The following is an 18,675-nucleotide window of genomic DNA, read 5'->3' as shown; positions in this document are numbered from 1 at the left end:
AGCATCATTAAAGTATTTTCTTTTTTATCGATGTTGTATTCAACTTTGCTTTTAGTTACACAAAAAAGCTGGAGAAACTCAGCGGGTGCAGCAGCATCTATGGAGGGAAGGAAATAGGCAACGTTTCGGGCCGAAACCCTTCTTCAGTCTGAAGCATCTATGGAGTGAAGGAATGGGTGACGTTTCGGGGTCGAAATCCTGAAGGAAATAGGCAACGTTTCGGGTCGAAACCCGGAAGGGTTTCGGCCCGAAACGTTGCCTATTTCCTTCCCTCCATAGATGCTGCTGCACCCGCTGAGTTTCTCCAGCTTTTTTGTGTACCTTTGCTTTTAGTGATACAGCGCGGAAACAGGCCCTTCGGCCCACCGGGCCCGCGCCGACCAGCGATCCCCGCACATTAACACACTAGGGACGATTTTACACGCACACCAAGCCAATTCACCTGCAAACCTGGTATGTCTTTGGAGTGTGGGAGGAAACCGAAGATCTCGGAGAAAACCCACACAGGTCACGGGGAGAACTTACAGACAGCACCCGTAGTTGGGATCGAACCCGGGTCTCCGGCGCTACAGGCGCTGTAAGGCAGCGACTTTACCGCTGCGCCACCATGGCCGTCCCAATAATAGAAACAAATGTTGTTCCATTTAAGCCGAGGATCTAGGTGTGGAACAATGGGCAATGGGCCACGCCCAAACCTTTGTGTCAGTAGACTATGGAATGGAGCCAATACCAGGTGCGTGCTCCATTATAGTGCCGAACCACTGATTTTTTTTCTCCAATAAAAATTTGATTTTCAGAAATGAAGCCTTAACAAAAATACTGAATTTCTCAGCAGGAACCTGTGTGCAATGATTGCCAGCTCGATATCCTCCACTGTACCAAAGACACACCTAAAATTAACTGAAGAAGGGTTTCGACCCGAAACGTTGCCTATTTCCTTCGCTCCATAGATGCTGCTGCACTCGCTGAGTTTCTCCAGCATTTTTGTCCACCTTCGATTTTCCAGCATCTGCAGTTCCTTCTTAAACCTAAAATTAACTTAATTAGTTCTAAGATGCACATGGAGCATTAAGAGTGCATTATAAATATAAGTCATTTCTTTTTTTGAATTCATAGCTGGTGCCCAACAGATTTTAACATTGCTGAGGAATTAGGGGTCGGCCATTTAGGACTGAGGTGAGGCAAAATTTCACCCAGAGAGTTGTGAATCTGTGGAATTCTCTGCCACAAAAGACAGTTCTGTCACTGGATGTTTTCAAGAGAGAGTCAAGGGCCTGTCCCACTGTACGAGGTAATTCAAGAGTTCTCCCGATTTTCCCCTGATTCGAACTCGGAGAATTACGGTAATAGCCGTCCGTAGGTACTCGGGGCTCTCGTGGACATTTTTCACAGTGTTGAAAAAACTTGACGAGTTACAGCGTTTCCCATTAGCCGTTAGCGTTGCGAGCTGCTACGGGACATCCACGAGCTCCGACGTACCCGCTACGTACATTCTACGTACTTACCACGAGTTTGATTTTTTTTAAACCTCAGGAGAGCTCTTGAATTACCTCGTACAGTGGTGGGACAGGCCCTTTAGATTTAGCTCTTCGGACTAAAGGAATCAAGGGATATTGGAAGAAAGCAGGAACGGGGTACTGATTTTGGATGATCAGCCATGATCATATTGAATGGTGGTGATGGCTCGACTGCACTGCTTTTCTATATTTCTATAAACGCTGCTAAGGACACCAGGGAGATCTTCCATCCTCCTTCATGTAGGGATATCCCTTTTCTGGTTCTTTTCTCTTTTTATTTTCTCTTTCTTCCTTCTTTTTTCCTGAAGATTTAAGACTTGCCCCAACATTGACCACTTTTAAAACAAGACTGAAAACTTTTATGTTTACTTTAGTTTTCAGCTAAATCTTAACTACATTGCACTTTTAACTTTTGCACTTTGTACAATGCATTTTTAATTTTGCTTTTCTTTTCTTTTAATTCTTCTATTTTATTTCATTTTATTATTTCATTTTATTGTATGACATGTTTGTATGTGAAGCGCTTTGAGTCTGTCTCGTGTATGAAATGTGCTATATAAATAAAGTTGCCTTGCCTTGCCTTCTTTTTTTTTTTACAGTTCTATGAGTTTTTCTCTTTACCTTTCTACACGCTACACTTGTTAACCCCGGGAGTGGTACTCCAGGGATGTACACATCACCATTTCATTCACTTTTTTTTTCTTGTGTTACCTTTCTCTTGCTAAATCTAAAATAGAAGTTGTACACGAAATGTATTATGTCTTATGCCAAGTTTTATACGACTGTACACTGCTTCTAATTGCACAATGCTTTACTGACCATCCCTGCTGAAAGACCAGATGAATATCTGTGTCTTGAGGCATTCAACATCATACTGACATCCAGCGCATGTTCGCTCAGCAGTTTCATCCGCGGAACCCGGTGGAGTGGGTAAATGATGGTGGAATTGGTGGAGGTCACAGCGGTGCAGCGGGTAGAGCTGCTGCCTCGCATGCGCCAGGGACCCGGGTTCGATCTTGACCCCGGGTGCTGTCTGTGTGGAGCTTGCACGTTCTCCCTGTGACCGTGTTGGGTTTCAGTCCGGGTGCTCCGGTTTCCTCCCTCATCCCAAAGACGTGCATGTTTGTGGGTTAATTAGCCTCTGCAAATTGCCCGTAGCGCGTAGGGAGTGTGTTAACCAAGAACTAGTGCAAGCGGGTGATCAGTGGTCAGTACGGACTTGGTGGGCCGAAGGGCCTGTGTCCACACTGTATCTCTAAACTTAAGTTAACCTCAACCTCGAATTTTAATTCCTTTTGCCAAAACAAAGTCGAAGTATCCTTTATTGTCATTCAGACCTTTTCATCTGAACGAAATGTCGTGCCTTGCAGTCATACATATAATAAAATAACAAAAACACACAATAAACATCCACCACAGTGAGTTCATAGAAACATAGACAATAGGCGCAGGAGTAGGCCATTCGGCCCTTCGAGTCTGCACCACCATTCAATATGATCATGGCTGATCATCCAACTCAGTATCCCATCCCTGCTTTCTCTCCATACCCCCTGATCCCTTTAGCCACAAGGGCCACATCTAACTCCCTCTTAAATATAGCCAATGAACTGGCCTCAACTATCCTCTATGGCAGAGAATTCCACAGATTCACCACTCTCTGTGTAAAAAATGATTTTCTCATCTCGGTCTCTGCTGCTGACCTTCTACCGCTCGTCCATCGAGAGCCTGCTGACATATTGCATTACAGCATGGTACGGCAGCTGCACCATGGCAGACAGGGAGAGGCTTCAGAGGGTAACTAGGACAGCACAGAAGATCATTGGTTGCCCTCTCCCCTCCCTGATGGATATTTACACCTCCCGCTGCCTTAGCAGGGCAAAGAAGATCATCAAGGACAGCTCCCATCCTGCGTTTGGACTGTTTGACCTGCTGCCCTCTGGAAGGCGCTATAGGTGCATCAAATCTAGGACAAATAGACTCAGGAATAGTTGTTTTCCGAAAGTCATAACTACTCTTAATTCACACATGCACTGACTTCACAGCCCAACACCCGGACTTCCATCTATTATATCCACGTAATGAAATTTGGAACTGTAATGTGTATTGTAACTGTAATTTTTAACATTTAAAAAAAAAACATTTTTAATATTTAATATAATCTTTAAACATCTCCTTCACCATTTTGCCTTTATATATATGTATATAGTGCCGCAGAATTGTGCACCTATCCCCCCCCCTTCTCCCTTTTGTTTTTGTTTTCTGTTTCTTGTTTTTTGTACTAAATTATATGTATGCACTGAGTACGAGCAGCTTTTAATTTCATTGTACATGTATAGTGACAATAAATGGCATATCTATCTATCTATATCTAAAAGACTTCCCCCTTATCCTTAAACTGTGACCCCTAGTTCTGGACTTCCCCAACATCGGGAATAATCTTCCTGCATCTAGCCTGTCCAATCCCTTAAGAATTTTGTACGTTTCTATAAGATCCCCCCTCAATCTTCCAAATTCTAGCGAGTACAAGCCGAGTCTATCCGAGGAGGTTCTACAGGCACCTCCTCACTGTGATGGAAGGCAAATGTCTTGAGACATTGAGGAAAGACTTTATGAAAGAAATGGCCATTCGACACAAAGATACCGATCTACATCACAATATTTTATTTCTTTTCTTTTACATTTCATTTATAAATGCGCACAGATTTACATAATTTACCAATGGTGTCCATTGACATGTCATGAAACCATCTCCATTCAACCGCTGTCCCACAGCGCCAGAGACCCGGGTTCGATCCCGACTACGGGTGCTGTCTGTACGGAGTTTGCACGTTCTCCCCGTGACCTGCGTGGGCTTTTCTCCGAGATCTTCGGTTTCCTCCATCACTCCAAAGACGTACAGGTTTGTCGGTAAATTGGCTCGGTGTAAATGTAAAAATTGTCCCTAGTCTGTGCGGGAGTCGCTGGTCGGCACGGACCCGTTGGGCCGAAGGGCCTGGTTCTAGTGTCTCTAAACTAATTTAAACCAAAATACCATAATTTAAAATGCACCCACAACATTAGGTTGAACCAATGACTGAGAAGGTGAGAAAAACAAAATCTGTTGCAGAAAATAGCTGCAAAATGGGGAAAAAAAAGTCAATCGATTTTAACAAGCGATGTTGATGTCTCTCTTCATATTGTTGACTCCGGGCACGGACTTGTGGCTCAGAAATTCTCGTAATGGTGCACAAAGTGAGCTAGGTCTTGTTTGTTGATTTGTTGGCAGGCTTTCTCCACGTTTTTGGTCAATCCTGGGGGCCCGCAGCTGAAAACTCCGATTTTTCCCACCTGCGAAGAAAGGGGTGGAGTCATAGAGAATGGTACAGAGCAGTAACGGGCCCTTCGGCCCAACAGTACCATGCTGGGGCTTTCATGTTCAGCACGCTGGCACTGCTGGTACAGCTGTTGCCAGAGTCCCGGGTTCATTCATTTTTCACACACAGAGAGTGGTGAATCTGTGGAATTCTCTGCCACAGAAGGTAGTTGAGGCCACGGTTCATTGGCTATATTTAAGAGGGAGTTAGATGTGGCTAAAGGGATCAGGGGGTATGGAGAGAAGGCAGGTATGGGATACTGAGTTGGATGATCAGCCATGATCGTATTGAATGGCGAATGGTGCAGGCTCGAAGGGCCGAATGGCCTACTCCTGCACCTATTGTCTATGGTTCTATTCCTGACCCCTGCTGCTGTCCGTGTGGTGTTTCCATGTTCCCCCAGGGACCGCGTGGGTTTCCTCCGGGTGCTCCGGTTTCCTCCCCCCTCCCCCCCTGGAAAATCGAAGGTAGACAAAAATGCTGGAGAACCTCAGCGGGTGAGGAAGGGGCAGAGAGAGAGAGGGGGAGAGGGAGAGGGGGAGAGAGAGAGAGGGAGAGAGAGAGAGAGAGAGAGAGAGAGGGGGGGGGGGGGAGAGAGAGAGGAGGGGAGAGAGAGAGAGAGAGGGGGGGGGGGGGGGGGAGAGAGGGAAGAGAGAGACACAGAGGCAGAGAGAGGGGGGAGGGAGAGAGAGAGGGAGAGAGGGAGATTGGAGACAGAGACAGAGAGAGAGAGAGAGAGAGGGGGGGGGAGAGGGAGAGAGAGGGAGAGAGGAGGGGGAAGAGAGACTCTATGACTCTACATGGATAGGACACGTTTAGAGGGATATGGGGCAAACACAGGCATGTGGGACCAGTGTAGACGGGGCATGCTGTTCGGTGCGGGCAAGTTGGGCCGAAGGGCCTGTTTCCATGCCGTACCACTCTACGACCCTGTGCCCTAGATAGAGTGAAAGTTGAGATGAAGATTCAGGACTCACCTCGGGGTGAACCTCCTGCAGCGAGTTGAAGAACGGAACAAACTGGGGCCTCCCGAAGTGGGTAATGGATCGGAGACCAGTGAAGAGGCTTCGGTTGGACACTTTCTGAAAGTGACGCTCACAGATGTACTGAGGAGAAAGAGACACATTTTAATATTAATACCCGCAATAGCATCCTATGTAACACCAGAAGCTGAAACACATGGCCCTGCTACACAGAGACCTGGAAGATGGACACTAAAGGCTGGAGTAACTCAGGCATCATCTCTGGAGAGGACGAACGGGTAACGTTTCAGGTCGAGACCCTTCTTCAGACTGAGAGTCAAGGGAGATGGGGGACACAGAGATATGGAAGGGTAAGGTGTGAAAATGAGACATCAAAGGGGAAGAAGCTCAAGGAAAATGTAGAATAGATCATAGCCTGCTGGGGGCAACCAGGCATGTAAAGATAAAATGTTTTAAGAAGGAACTGCAGATGCTGGAAAATCGAAGGTTAGACAAAAATGCTGGAGAAACTCAGCGGGTGCAGCAGCATCTATGGAGCGAAGGAAATAGGCAACGTTTCGGGACGAAACCCAAAGGAAATAGGCAACGTTTCGGGTCGAAACCCGAAGGGTTTCGGGACGAAACGTTGCCTATTTCCTTCGCTCCATAGATGCTGCTGCACCCGCTGAGTTTCTCCGGTGTATTGTCTCAGCTTCCCTGGGCACTGGGAAAGCAAGCGGAGGAACTCACGAGCATGGTGGTCCTGAGGTCAAACTTTTCGGCCAGCTGGGTGATGTAGATGTGGACGGACACAAGGTCATTCCTGTCGTTCTCCTCCACTTCGCGGATGATGTCCGCCATCCACTCAAACTGTCGCTGTGTCCGCGTCACCCATATGAAGTACACCTGGTGGGGTGAGATTCACATGCTTTATTACCCGGACAACCCTAGCAAAAGGGAATACAACAGGAAATGCTCTCGCCAAAGAGCCTGTTTCCACACTGTACAACTATGATTAGTACGGGCATCAGGGGTTAAGGGGGGAAGGCAGGAGAACGGGGTTAGGAGGGAGAGATAGATCAGCCATGATTGTATTGTATATCTTTATTGTCATTTCCTGAGTATTCACATCCCCAGAGGAAACAAAAAAACGTTGCTCAACCAGTGTCCATTCAGTGTGCATTAAAAATAAATAGAAATAAAAATACATGTATCATGAACAAATTTAACACTCTACTAAACATTCAACAGGCGTTCCGATCGGCAGCGGCACGACAGTGGCTCTGCTGCAGTGTGTCCAGGTTGGTGGTTGGTACGCGATACTTTGGCAGGGGGCAAAGTCCGTTTAGCAGTCTTATAGCCTGTGGGAAGAAGCTGAGGAGCATCCTGCTGGTTTTGCAGCTAATGCTCCTGTACCTCTTCCCAGATGGCAGGACGGAGAATTGAAAGGCGGAGTAGACTTAGTTTAGTTTTGTTTAGAGATACAGCGCGGAAACAGGCCCTTCGGCCCACCGCGTCCGTGCCGACCAGCGACCCCCCGCACATTAACACTCTCCTACGCCCACTAGGGACAATTTTTACATTTACACCAAGCCAATTAACCTACAAACCTGTACGTCTTTGGAGTGCGGGAGGAAACCGAAGGTCTCGGAGAAAACCCATGGGGAGAACGTGCAAACTCCGTACAGACAGCACCCGTAGTCGGGATTGAACCCGGGTCTCCGGCGCTGCATTCGCTGTAAGGCAGCAACTCTACCGCTGCGCCACCGTGTCCGCCCACGCCACCTTGACGGGCCGAATGGCCTAATTCTACTCCTATTCCTTATGACCTTACGAGAATAGGGGTTAGGAGGGAGAGATAGATCAGCCGCGATTGAATGGCAGAGTAGACTTGATGGGCCGAATGGCCTAATTCTGCTCCTATCACTTGTGACCTGATGACTCTATAACACTACTGAATATACAGAGTGATTCTGGGGAGTAAGTTTATTGGTCTCTGAAGGTACCAATGTAAGTAGATGGAGCAGTAGAACAGGTGCATGATATGCTTGCCTTCATTAGTTGGAGCTTTGAGTGAAATGGACAGGAAGCCACATTGCATAACTTTAGGTAGGCAACATTTGGAGTGTTGTGTGCAGTTCTGGTCACCCCAATTACAGTAAGGATGTGGGGGCATTGGAGTGGGTGTCAAAGAGGCTTACACAAAGTGCTGGAGTAACTCAGCGGGTCAGGCAGCATCTCTGGAGGATAGGAACAGGTGGCGTTTCGGATCAGGACATTGAGCCTTTAACAAACTGCTCGCTGGTTTAGAGAGTGTTAGCTATGGGAAGTTGGACAAAATGTATGGTTTTTTTTGTGGAGCACTGCAGGTTGAAGAGGAGAAGTTTGAGGCTTGTTTTTGTGCTGGATGACTCCATGACTCATAGCAAAAGGATTTGAGTATAAGAGCAGGGAGGTTCTACTGCAGTTGTATAGGGTCTTGGTGAGACCACACCTGGAGTATTGCGTACAGTTTTGGTCTCCCAATCTGAGGAAAGACATTCTTGCCATAGAGGGAGTACAGAGAAGGTTCACCAGACTGATTCCTGGGATGGCAGGACTTTCATATGAAGAAAGACTGGATAGACTCAGCTTGTACTCGCTAGAATTCAGAAGATTGAGGGGGGATCTTATAGAAACTTACAAAATTCTTAAGAGGTTGGACAGGCTAGATGCAGGAAGATTATTCCCGATGTTGGGGAAGTCCAGAACTAGGGGTCACACAGTTTAAGGATAAGAGGGAAATCTTTTAGGACCGAGATGAGAAAATCATTTTTCACACAGAGAGTGGTGAATCTGTGGAATTCTCTGCTACAGAAGGTAGTTGAGGACACACAGTTCATTGGGTATATTTAAGAGGGAGTTAGATGTGGCCCTTGTGGCTAAAGGGATCAGGGGGTATGGAGAGAAGGCAGGGATGGGATACGGAGTTGGATGATCAGCCATGATCATATTGAATGGCGGTGCAGGCTCGAAGGGCCGAATGGCCTACTCCTGCACCTATTTTCTATGTTTCTATGGTGCTATGTAGTCTACCAGTGTGGGCTAATCACCTAGAGGTTTCCAATCCCAATTCCCAATTAATTCCAATTGAACAAATCCAAGTTTTATCAATAGCAATGTCCTTGGGTTTAACTGATCAGTGGACAAAATCCATCAGGGAAGGTTGTCACCACCCTTTGCCTATTGAGCAACATGGAACATCTATAATAGCCCACCACCAGATTTAGGAACAGCTTCTTCCCCTCTGTTATCTAAACGGTTCTTCCATAAACGAGGGTGAGGGGAGAAAGATTTAATAGGAACCCGCGGGGTAACATCTCTAAACATTGACACGTTTCTCCCAGTTACCTTCTTGCAGACGATCTTGTTGAAGATCGAAGACTTGAAGACCAGATCTTTGAGGATTGATGAAAACGGTGTAACACCGATCCCCCCCCCGACCAGCACGGAAACTTCATATTGGTTCCACTCCTGGTGCCCTTCCCCGAAGGGCCCATCCAGGTAGATCTGCAGGAGAAGGCAAGGTGTTTAAGAAGGAACTACAGGTGCTGGAAAATGGAAGGTACACAAAAAAGCTGGAGAAACTCAGCGGGTGCAGCAGCACCTATGGAGCGAAGTTCACAGGTTCATTCCACTTTAATTCCCAATAGCATCTCGGTAGGAATTGATCCCCCTGCAGGAGGATGAACCAGAGGATGATTAGGTTCACATATGGTGAGCATTCGACTGGGCTTGTACTCGCTGGAGCTTAGAAGGATAGAATATAGAATAGAATAGAATAGTTTCTTTATTGTCATTGTAACATGAGCCATGTACAACGAAATTTAAAAATGTCAGCCAGTCAGTGCACCATTCAAACATTTCTAAAAGCTAACGATACATACAAGGTAAAATATTAAAAGATAAATAACTAAAATAAATATCACGAAAATAGCACGCATAAACACCCAACCCTCCATCCTTCTGTCGATTTCACAGTGTACCACAGTCCCTTAGTATGTATCGCCCCTGCGTTCCTTGGCGGCTACATTTAGTGCTTTTATAGCAGTGGGGTAAAAACTGTTTTTTAGTCTGTTCGTCCTTGTCCTTGTAGATCTGTACCGTCTGCCTGACGGCAACAGTTCAAACAGGGAGTGTCCGGGGTGGGAAATGTCCTTTATGATACTCTGGGATTTTTTGGTGCAGCGGGATCTGTGTAACATCAAGGGATGAGTGTAGCATCAAGATCATTAGCAACTGCAGGCCGCAGAAGATTGGAGGCATCTTGTGGCTGGAGAGTGTTTAACGGGAGCTTCTATTGTGATTAACCCCATTCTTTCACTCGGACACAGTAGCAGCCGTCCTTCCATTACATTTGAAGATCAGGATTTAAGAATAATCTCCCAAATGGGTGCAAGCCTGGAGAATATCTACAGTAACGTACTCATGGAATTGTGCTTGTTTTCTGGAGTGCCGTATGGCAAAAGAGGAGAATAATGGGGTTATTCGACTAGGCAGGGGCGGATTAAGGCTCGCTGGTGCCCTAAACACTGACCGATCTTGGTGCCCCCCCTCCTTTCCACACTGACCCAGTCCATTTTAGTTGTTGACCTTGTGGTACACCTTAGGTAGATAACCCTAGGGTGCATCATGATCAAGAAACAGAACATTATGTTCAATTTGCACTAGTTTTATCAATTTTTTTTTTTTTTACAAATCTTCGTTTGTTTTTTTTTCTTTTCACCCTTTACCCAACTTTGTGGTGCCCCCTTTGGCCCTGGTGCCCTAAGCACGTGCTTAGTCTGCTTAATGGTTAATCCGCCCCTGCGTCTAGGGGTTGTCAGGTATAGGGGGTTCTTAAGGGGTTGGACAGGCTAGATGCAGGAAGATTAGAAACATAGAAACATAGAAATTAGGTGCAGGAGTAGGCCATTCGGCCCTTCGAGCCTGCACCGCCATTCAATATGATCATGGCTGATCATCCAACTCAGTATCCCGTACCTGCCTTCTCTCCATACCCCCTGATCCCCTTAGCCACATGGGCCACATCTAACTCCCTCTTAAATATAGCCAATGAACTGGCCTCAACTACCCTCTGTGGCAGAGAGTTCCAGAGATTCACCACTCTCTGTGTGAAAAAAGTTCTTCTCATCTCGGTTTTAAAGGATTTTCCCCTTATCCTTAAGCAGTGACCCCTTGTCCTGGACTTCCCCAACATCGGGAACAATCTTCCTGCATCTAGATTGTTCCCGATGTTGGGGAAGTCCAGGACAAGGGTTCACACAGTTTAAGGATAAGGGGGAAATCCTTTAGGACCGAGATGAGAAAAACATTTTTCACACAGAGAGTGGTGAATCTGTGGAATTCTCTGCCACAGAAGGTAGTTGAGGCCACAGTTCATTGGCTATATTTAAGAGGGAGTTAGATGTGGCTAAAGGGATCAGGGGGTATGGAGAGAAGGCAGGTACAGGATACTGAGTTGGATGATCAGCCAGGATCATATTGAATGGCGGTGCAGGCTCGAAGGGCCGAATGGCCTACTCCTCCACCTACTTTCTGTTTCTATGATATTGTCCTCGAGCCATACAGCGTGGAAACAGGCCCAACTTGCCCACATCCACACCAGCCTTACATGCCTGTACTTGGCCCATATCCCTCTAAACCTGGCGTGCCTATACAGTGATACAGTGTGAAAACAGGCCCTTAGGCCCAACCTGCCTACAAGTCCCAGCTACACTAGTGAAAACGCACACCTCCAGATCCAGGGACAGTTTCTTCCCAGCTGTTATCAGGCAACTGAACCATCCTATAACCATATAACAATTACAGCACGGAAACAGGCCATCTCGGCCCTACAAGTCCATGCCGAACAATTTTTTTTCCCCTTAGTCCCACCTGCCTGCACTCGTACCATAACCCTCCATTCCCTTCTCATCCATATGCCTATCCAATTTATTTTTAAATGATACTAATGAACCTGCCTCCACCACTTCCACTGGGAGCTCATTCCACACCGCCACCACTCTCTGCGTAAAGAAGTTCCCCCTCATATTACCCCTAAACTTCTGTCCCTTAATTCTGAAGTCATGTCCTCTTGTTTGAATCTTCCCTATTCTCAAAGGGAAAAGCTTGTCCACATCCTGCCACAACCAGAGAGCGGTGCTGAGCTACTATCTACCTCAGTGGTGACGCTGGGACTATCCTTGATCAGACTTTACTGGCTTAACCTTGCACTAAACGTTATTTCCTTATCATGTATCTGTACACTGTAAATGGCTCGATTGCACTCATGTGTTGTCTTTCTGCTGGCTCGATAGCCCGCAACAAAAGGTTTCCACATGTACTGTAATAACTCTGTGTTTTAGTTACTGTTGTTTGTGGGAGATTGTTCTGCACAAAATCAACATCAATTTCCCTTATCTTATCTCTTGCATTATTGGGAAAAGCGTTAGTCACAACAGCGATAACTGAAATGTCACACATTTTAATCTAGACTTCTTCTGAACTTCGTCCAATTAATTTATGTGCTTCCTTCAATAAGGTAGCTTATACTGCACACAACACTCCAGGTATAGTCCGAGAGTCAGACAGCGTGGGACCAGGCCCTTCGGCCCAACTTGCTCACGTCTACACTAGTCCCACATGCCTGCACTTGTCCCATATCCCTCTGAACCTGTCCTATCCATGCACCTGTCTAACTACTTCTTAAATGTTGGGATAGTCCCTGCCTCAACTACCTCCTCTGGCAGCTTGTTCCATACACCCACCACCCTTTGTGAGAAAAACCTACCCCTCAGATATCTATTAAACCTTTTCCCCTTCAACCTATGTCCTCTGATCCTCGATTCACCTACTCTGGGCAAGAGACTCTGTGCATCTACCCGATCTATTCCTCTCATCATTCTTACACACCTCCTGTAAGATCACCCCTCATCCTCCTGCGCTCCAAGGAATAGAGTCCCAGCCTACTCAACCTCTCCCTGTAGCTCAGACTCTGTCCCTGTCTAAATGTTTTCTTAAACATTGCAATGGTAGCTGCCTCAACTACCTCCTCTGCTAGCTCAATAGACAACAGGTGCAGGAGTAGGCCATTCGGCCCTTCGAGCCTGCACCGCCATTCAATATGGCTGATCATCCAACTCAGTATCCCATCCCTGCCTTCTCTCCATACCCCCTGATCCCTTTAGCCACAAGGGCCACATCTAATTCCCTCTTAAATCTAGCCTATGAACTGTGGCCTCAACTACCTTCTGTGGCAGAGAATTCCACAGATTCACCACTCTCTGTGTGAAAAATGATTTTCTCATCTCGGTCCTAAAAGACTTAACTCTTATCCTTAAACTGTGTGACCATTAGTTCTGGACTTCCCCAACATCGGGAACAATCTTCCTGCATCTAGCCTGTCTGACCCCTTAAGAATTTTGTAAGTTTCTATGAGATCCCCCCTCAATCTTCTAAATTCTAGCGAGTACAAGCCGAGTCTATCCAGTCTTTCTTCATATGAAAGTCCTGCCATCCCAGGAATCAGTCTGGTGAACCTTCTCTGTACTCCCTCTGTGGCAAGAATGTCTTTCCTCAGATTATCCCCAACATCGGGAATAATCGTCCTGCATCTAGCCTGTCCAACCCCTTAAGAATTTTGTGAGTTTCTATGAGATCCCCCCTCAATCTTCTGAATTCTAGCGTAATTCTAACTACAATGGGCATGTCCATTGTGTCCATGTGCACCCAGACCTGGCGTTCTTGCTGCTCCTACCTTCGGATTGCCGCCCAGCTTGCCCACGTTCTCTGGCGAGTACGTCTCCCGTAACTTGGTCGTCCAAGGTCCCACCGCGCGGATGTGGAGGCTGAGGGTGTCCTCGTTGGGCGCGGATGTCAAGGTGAAGGGGTGGTACTCATCGGTCCCCAGAGACAGGCAGGCAATACGGACCCACTGGCCCGACTTGTACTCAAAGTCCTGGGGGCGCTTAAACTCCAGGTACGTCACACCTGCAACCAAGGGCAATGAAAGGAAAGGTGAATACTAGTAGCAGGCACGGTGGCGCAGCGGCAGAGTTACTGCCTTACAGAGCTCACAACCCAAGAGACGCAGGTTCGATCCCGACCACAGGTGCTGTCCGTATCATCTTGCCTAAACGTTTCTATATACTTCAACATGTACACTCTTTTGTAAAAATCGAACTACTATGTACTAACTTCAAGAAAATGAAAAAAATGTGTTAATTCTAAAGTTAACAGATCTTTAAATGACTTTGTTGTGACTGCTTTCTAGAGTCTAGAGTCGCGTTAGAACTAAATCAGGTGTTAAAATAGCCCTGAAATAGCCCTAAAATTGAAGAAGGGTTTCGGCCCGAAACGTTGCCTATTTCCTTCGCTCCATAGATGCTGCTGCACCCGCTGAGTTTCTCCAGCTTTTTTGTGTAACGTTAAAATAGCCCTCATGACTTACTGTTGAAGAAGGAACTGCAGATGCTGGAAAATCGAAGGTGGACAAAAGTGCTGGAGAAACTCAGCGGGTGCAGCAGCATCTATGGAGCGAAGGAAATAGGCAACGTTTCGTCCCGAAACCCTTTGGGTTTCGACCCGAAACGTTACCTATTTCCTTTGTGTTTTGGCCCTGAAACGTTGCCTATTTCCTTCGCTCCATAGATGCTGCTGCACCCGCTGAGTTTCTCATTACAGTCTGACCATATCTGACATCCAAAAGTATGAAGCCAGATAGAGTTATAAAAACATAGAAACATAGAAAATAGGTGCAGGAGTAGGCCATTCGGCCCTTAGATCTTGCACCGCCATTCAATATGATCATGGTTGATCATCCAACTCAGTATCCTGCACCTGCCTTCTCCCCATACCCCTTGGCTCCACTAGCCCCTAGAGTTCTGGACTTCCCTAACATCGGGAACAATCTTCCTGCATCTAGCCTGTCCACCCCCTTAAGAATGTTGTAAGTTTCTATAAGATCCCACTTAGGAAACCTGAACGGAAACCTCTGGAGACTTTGTGCCCCACCCAAGGTTTCCGTGCGGTTGCCGGAGGTTTTTGTCAGTCTCCCTATTAATTAATTGGCTTGGCGTATGTGTAAATGGTTCCTACTGCGTGTAGGATAGTGTTAGTGTGCGTGGATCGCTGGTCGGCATGCGGCCTGCTAGGCCATTAAGTGCGGCCTTTTGAATGAATCCAAATTTTGTCAAACAAATCCTTTTATTTTTATTCATATGTTTTTTATTCGTCGTTTATTAATTTTTAATTTTAATCTTAAAATGAACGTGTTTGAAATACCAAAGAGTAAAAGAAGATTCAACGAAATAATCCTCCCCGACTGACAGCCACAATTAAAATCGAAGGTAGGCAAAAATGCTGGAGAAACTCAGCGGGTGCGGCAGCATCTATGGAGCGAAGGAAATAGGCAACGTTTCTGGGACCGAAACACTTCAGGAAGGAAATAGGTAACGTTTCGGGTCGAAACCCGAAGGGGGTTTCGTCCCGAAACGTTGCCTATTTCCTTCGCTCCATAGATGCTGCTGCACCCGCTGAGTTTCTCCAGCACTTTTGTCTACCTTTGATTTTCCAGCATCTGCAGTTCCTTCTTAAACAAATTACATTGTATTTTGTAGAAGGGTTTCGGCCCGAAATGTTGCCTATTTCCTTCGCTCCATAGACGCTGCTGCATCCGCTGAGTTTCTCCAGCACTTTTGTCCACCTTCGATTTTCCAGCATCTGCACAGTTCCTTCTTCAACAGTAAGTCATGAGGGCTATTTTAACACCTGATTTAGTTCTAACGCGACTCTAGACTCTAGAAAGCAGTCACAACAAAGTCATTTAAAGATTAGTTAACTTTAGAATTAACACATTCTTTTCATTTTCTTGAAGTTAGTACATAGTAGTTAGATTTTTACAAAAGAATATACATGTTGAAGTATATAGAAACATTGAAAATAGGTGCAGGAGGTGGCCATTCGGCCCTTCGAGCCAACACCGCCATTCATTGTGATCATGGCTGATCGTCCCCAATTAATAACCCGTGCCTGCCTTCTCCCCATATCCCTCGACTCCACTAGCCCCTAGAGCTCTATCTATCTAACTAATTCTTCTTCTTTCGTGAGGCGTGCACAGTCTAAAGTTGCTGGCCAACTTGTTCTATTTGATCTTCTGTTTGTACACGTCGAGTTGATTGCATTAGTCGAAACAGGGCGGACCACGTGAAGGTTGCAATCTCCCACACCCTCTATTTAACTAATTCTAGCTAACTCTATCTAAATAAGGTTTCTTGGATGTGGCCTGATTAGATTACAGCTAACTTAATGTGGCGTTCAAACGTGAAAACGTTCCCCAGCCCTGCCTTAAGTGATACTGCCCAACTTGTCTGAAGACGTCCAGGTTTGTAGGTTAATTGGTGTTTAATAGATAGATAGATAGCCTTTTATTGTCATTCAGACCGAAGTCTGAACGAAATTGCAGCAGTCATACATATAATACAATACAATAAAACAACAATAAACACATATTAACATCCACCACAGTGAGTCCACCCAGCATCTCCTCACTGTGATGGAGGCAAAAGTCTTAGATCCGCAGTCTCTTCCCTCCTCTTCTCCCTCTGCGTTGGGGCGATAACCCCCTCCCCCCCCGGGCGATGTTAAGAACAGTCCCGCGGCTCAAACACGGGGTGGTCGAAGCTGCCGCCCACCAGTCCTGCAGACGCAGCTGCTGGCCCGCGGCCGAACCCCAGACTCAGGCCACCGCCGCCAGAACACCGTCCCAGCCACACTCACGTGAGTGCTGCGCCATCTTCAGCCTCGGGCTGGGCCGCCCCGACTTGGGCGCCGAACCTCCCCCGGACCGGGCCGCCCCGACTTGGGCGCCGAACCTCCCTCGGGCTGCCAGCGCCGCTCCTTCCCGAGCTCGGCCGCTCCGACGGGAGCCTCGTTCCACCCTCGGGCTGGCCGTCCTCACGGGAGCGTCCCAACCTCTTCCAGCCCTGAGCCGGACCACCCTCACGGGAGCGAGCTCAGGGCTCTGCCTCCAGAGCCTCGAGGTCGTCAGCTCCATTTAGGCCTCAGCGCAGACGGAGGCAGAGAAGGGGAATACGACAAAAAGGCCGCATTCCCCCGCAGGGAGAGACTGCAAACCCCGTTTCAACCCCCCCCACCCCCCCAAAAAACACAAACTAAAACCAAAAAACTAGACTAACCAAAACAAAATTAACAACATAAAAAACACAAAGACAACGGGACCGCCGGTAAGCCACTGCAGCCAGAGCCGCGCCGCCACTCCGATCATCCATTTAAGAAGGAACTGCAGATGCTGGAAAATCGAAGGTAGACAAAAATGCTGGAGAAACTCAGCGGGTGCAGCAGCATCTATGGAATGAAGGAAATAGGCAACGTTTCGGGCCGAAACCCGGAAGGAAATAGGCAACGTTTCGGGTTTTGGCTATTTCCTTCGCTCCATAGATGCTGCTGCACCCGCTGAGTTTCTCCAACATTTTTATGTACCTTCGATTTTCCAGCATCTGCAGCTCCGTCTTAAATGGATAGGGTTTGGACCCTTCTTCAGACTTTCTTCAGGCAAAGATAGAATGGATGTGGAGACAAAAATGCTGGAGAAACTCAGCGGGTGCAGCAGCATCTATGGAGCGAATGAAATAGGCAACGTTTTGGGCAACGTTTTAGTTGAAGAGGGATTTCGGCCCGAAACGTTGCCTATTTCCTTCGCTCCATAGATGCTGCTGCACCCGCTGAGTTTCTCCAGCATTTGTGTCTACATTGTGGCAGTGGCTAGCTGGAGACATCGGGACTATCACCTTGTGGCGAGCAGGAACATACCTGAGGGCAGCAAATCAGCCTTCACAACCGTCACGTCCTTCTTCTTCCTGCTGAGGCTGACGAGTTTGTCGCCCAGGTAGATGAGACCAGGTGCGATGAAGTACAGGTAGAAACTCTGTCGCTGGATCAGGTTCGAACTCCCGTGGATTAGAATCTGCGGGCGAGAGCTTCGTTTAGTTTAGATCCATGATCGCATGGGCTACAAACTGTAGAACTGTGGCTGTCAAACTGTACAACTTAGAAACATAGAAACATAGAAATTAGGTGCAGGAGTAGGCCATTCGGCCTTTCGAGCCTGCACCGCCATTCAATATGATCATGGCTGATCATCCAACTCAGTATCCCGTACCTGCCTTCTCTCCATACCCCCTGATCCCCTTAGCCACAAGGGCCACATCTAACTCCTCTTCAATATAGCCAATGAACTGGCATCAACTACCCTCTGTGGCAGAGAGTTCCAGAGATTCACCACTCTCTGCGTGAAAAAAGTTCTTCTCATCTCGGTTTTAAAGGATTTCCCCCTTATCCTTAAGCTGTGACCCCTTGTCCTGGACTTCCCCAACATCGGGAACAATCTTCCTGCATTTAGCCTGTCCAACCCCTTAAGAATTTTGTAAGTTTCTATAAGATCCCCTCTCAATCTTCTAAATTCTAGAGAGTATAAACCAAGTCTATCCAGTCTTTTGAATCATAAGACAGTCCTGACATCCCAGGAATCAGTCTGGTGAACCGTCTCTGCACTCCCTCTATGGCAATAATGTCCTTCCTCAGATTTGGAGACCAAAACTGTACGCAATACTCCAGGTGTGGTCTCACCAAGACCCTGTACAACTGCAGTAGAACCTCCCTGCTCCTATACTTCTCCCCCTTCTGTTGTGGGGTAGACTGAGACTGACTCCCCCTCCTCCTCTCCTCCCGTCCCGCCTCCCCCCTCCCCAATCTTCGCACATCCCCAATCCTTTCCACTCGTTACTTTAATTTCATGTTTCATGT

At 47.1% G+C, this 18,675-nt stretch overlaps 1 protein-coding gene across 1 annotated transcript in view; it reads right to left on the bottom strand.

Moving 5' to 3' along the window:
• Positions 1 to 4,155: 4,155 nt before the first annotated feature.
• Positions 4,156 to 18,675, bottom strand: part of duox (dual oxidase) — a 79,518-nt gene continuing 64,998 nt past the window's right edge. The window contains exons 29-34 of the mRNA XM_055662506.1: positions 17,683 to 17,836; positions 13,610 to 13,842; positions 9,223 to 9,381; positions 6,583 to 6,738; positions 5,848 to 5,976; positions 4,156 to 4,844 (exon numbers count right to left, since the gene is read on the bottom strand). Coding sequence (XP_055518481.1) covers positions 4,722 to 4,844; positions 5,848 to 5,976; positions 6,583 to 6,738; positions 9,223 to 9,381; positions 13,610 to 13,842; positions 17,683 to 17,836 — 954 coding nt within the window. The 3' untranslated portion in view covers positions 4,156 to 4,721. The remainder of the gene's footprint in view (positions 4,845 to 5,847; positions 5,977 to 6,582; positions 6,739 to 9,222; positions 9,382 to 13,609; positions 13,843 to 17,682; positions 17,837 to 18,675) is intronic.

This window comes from Leucoraja erinacea, chromosome 36, assembly GCF_028641065.1.
Source record: "Leucoraja erinacea ecotype New England chromosome 36, Leri_hhj_1, whole genome shotgun sequence".
Classification (NCBI taxonomy): domain Eukaryota; kingdom Metazoa; phylum Chordata; class Chondrichthyes; order Rajiformes; family Rajidae; genus Leucoraja; species Leucoraja erinaceus.
This window is presented reverse-complemented; position numbering and strand designations above follow the sequence as displayed.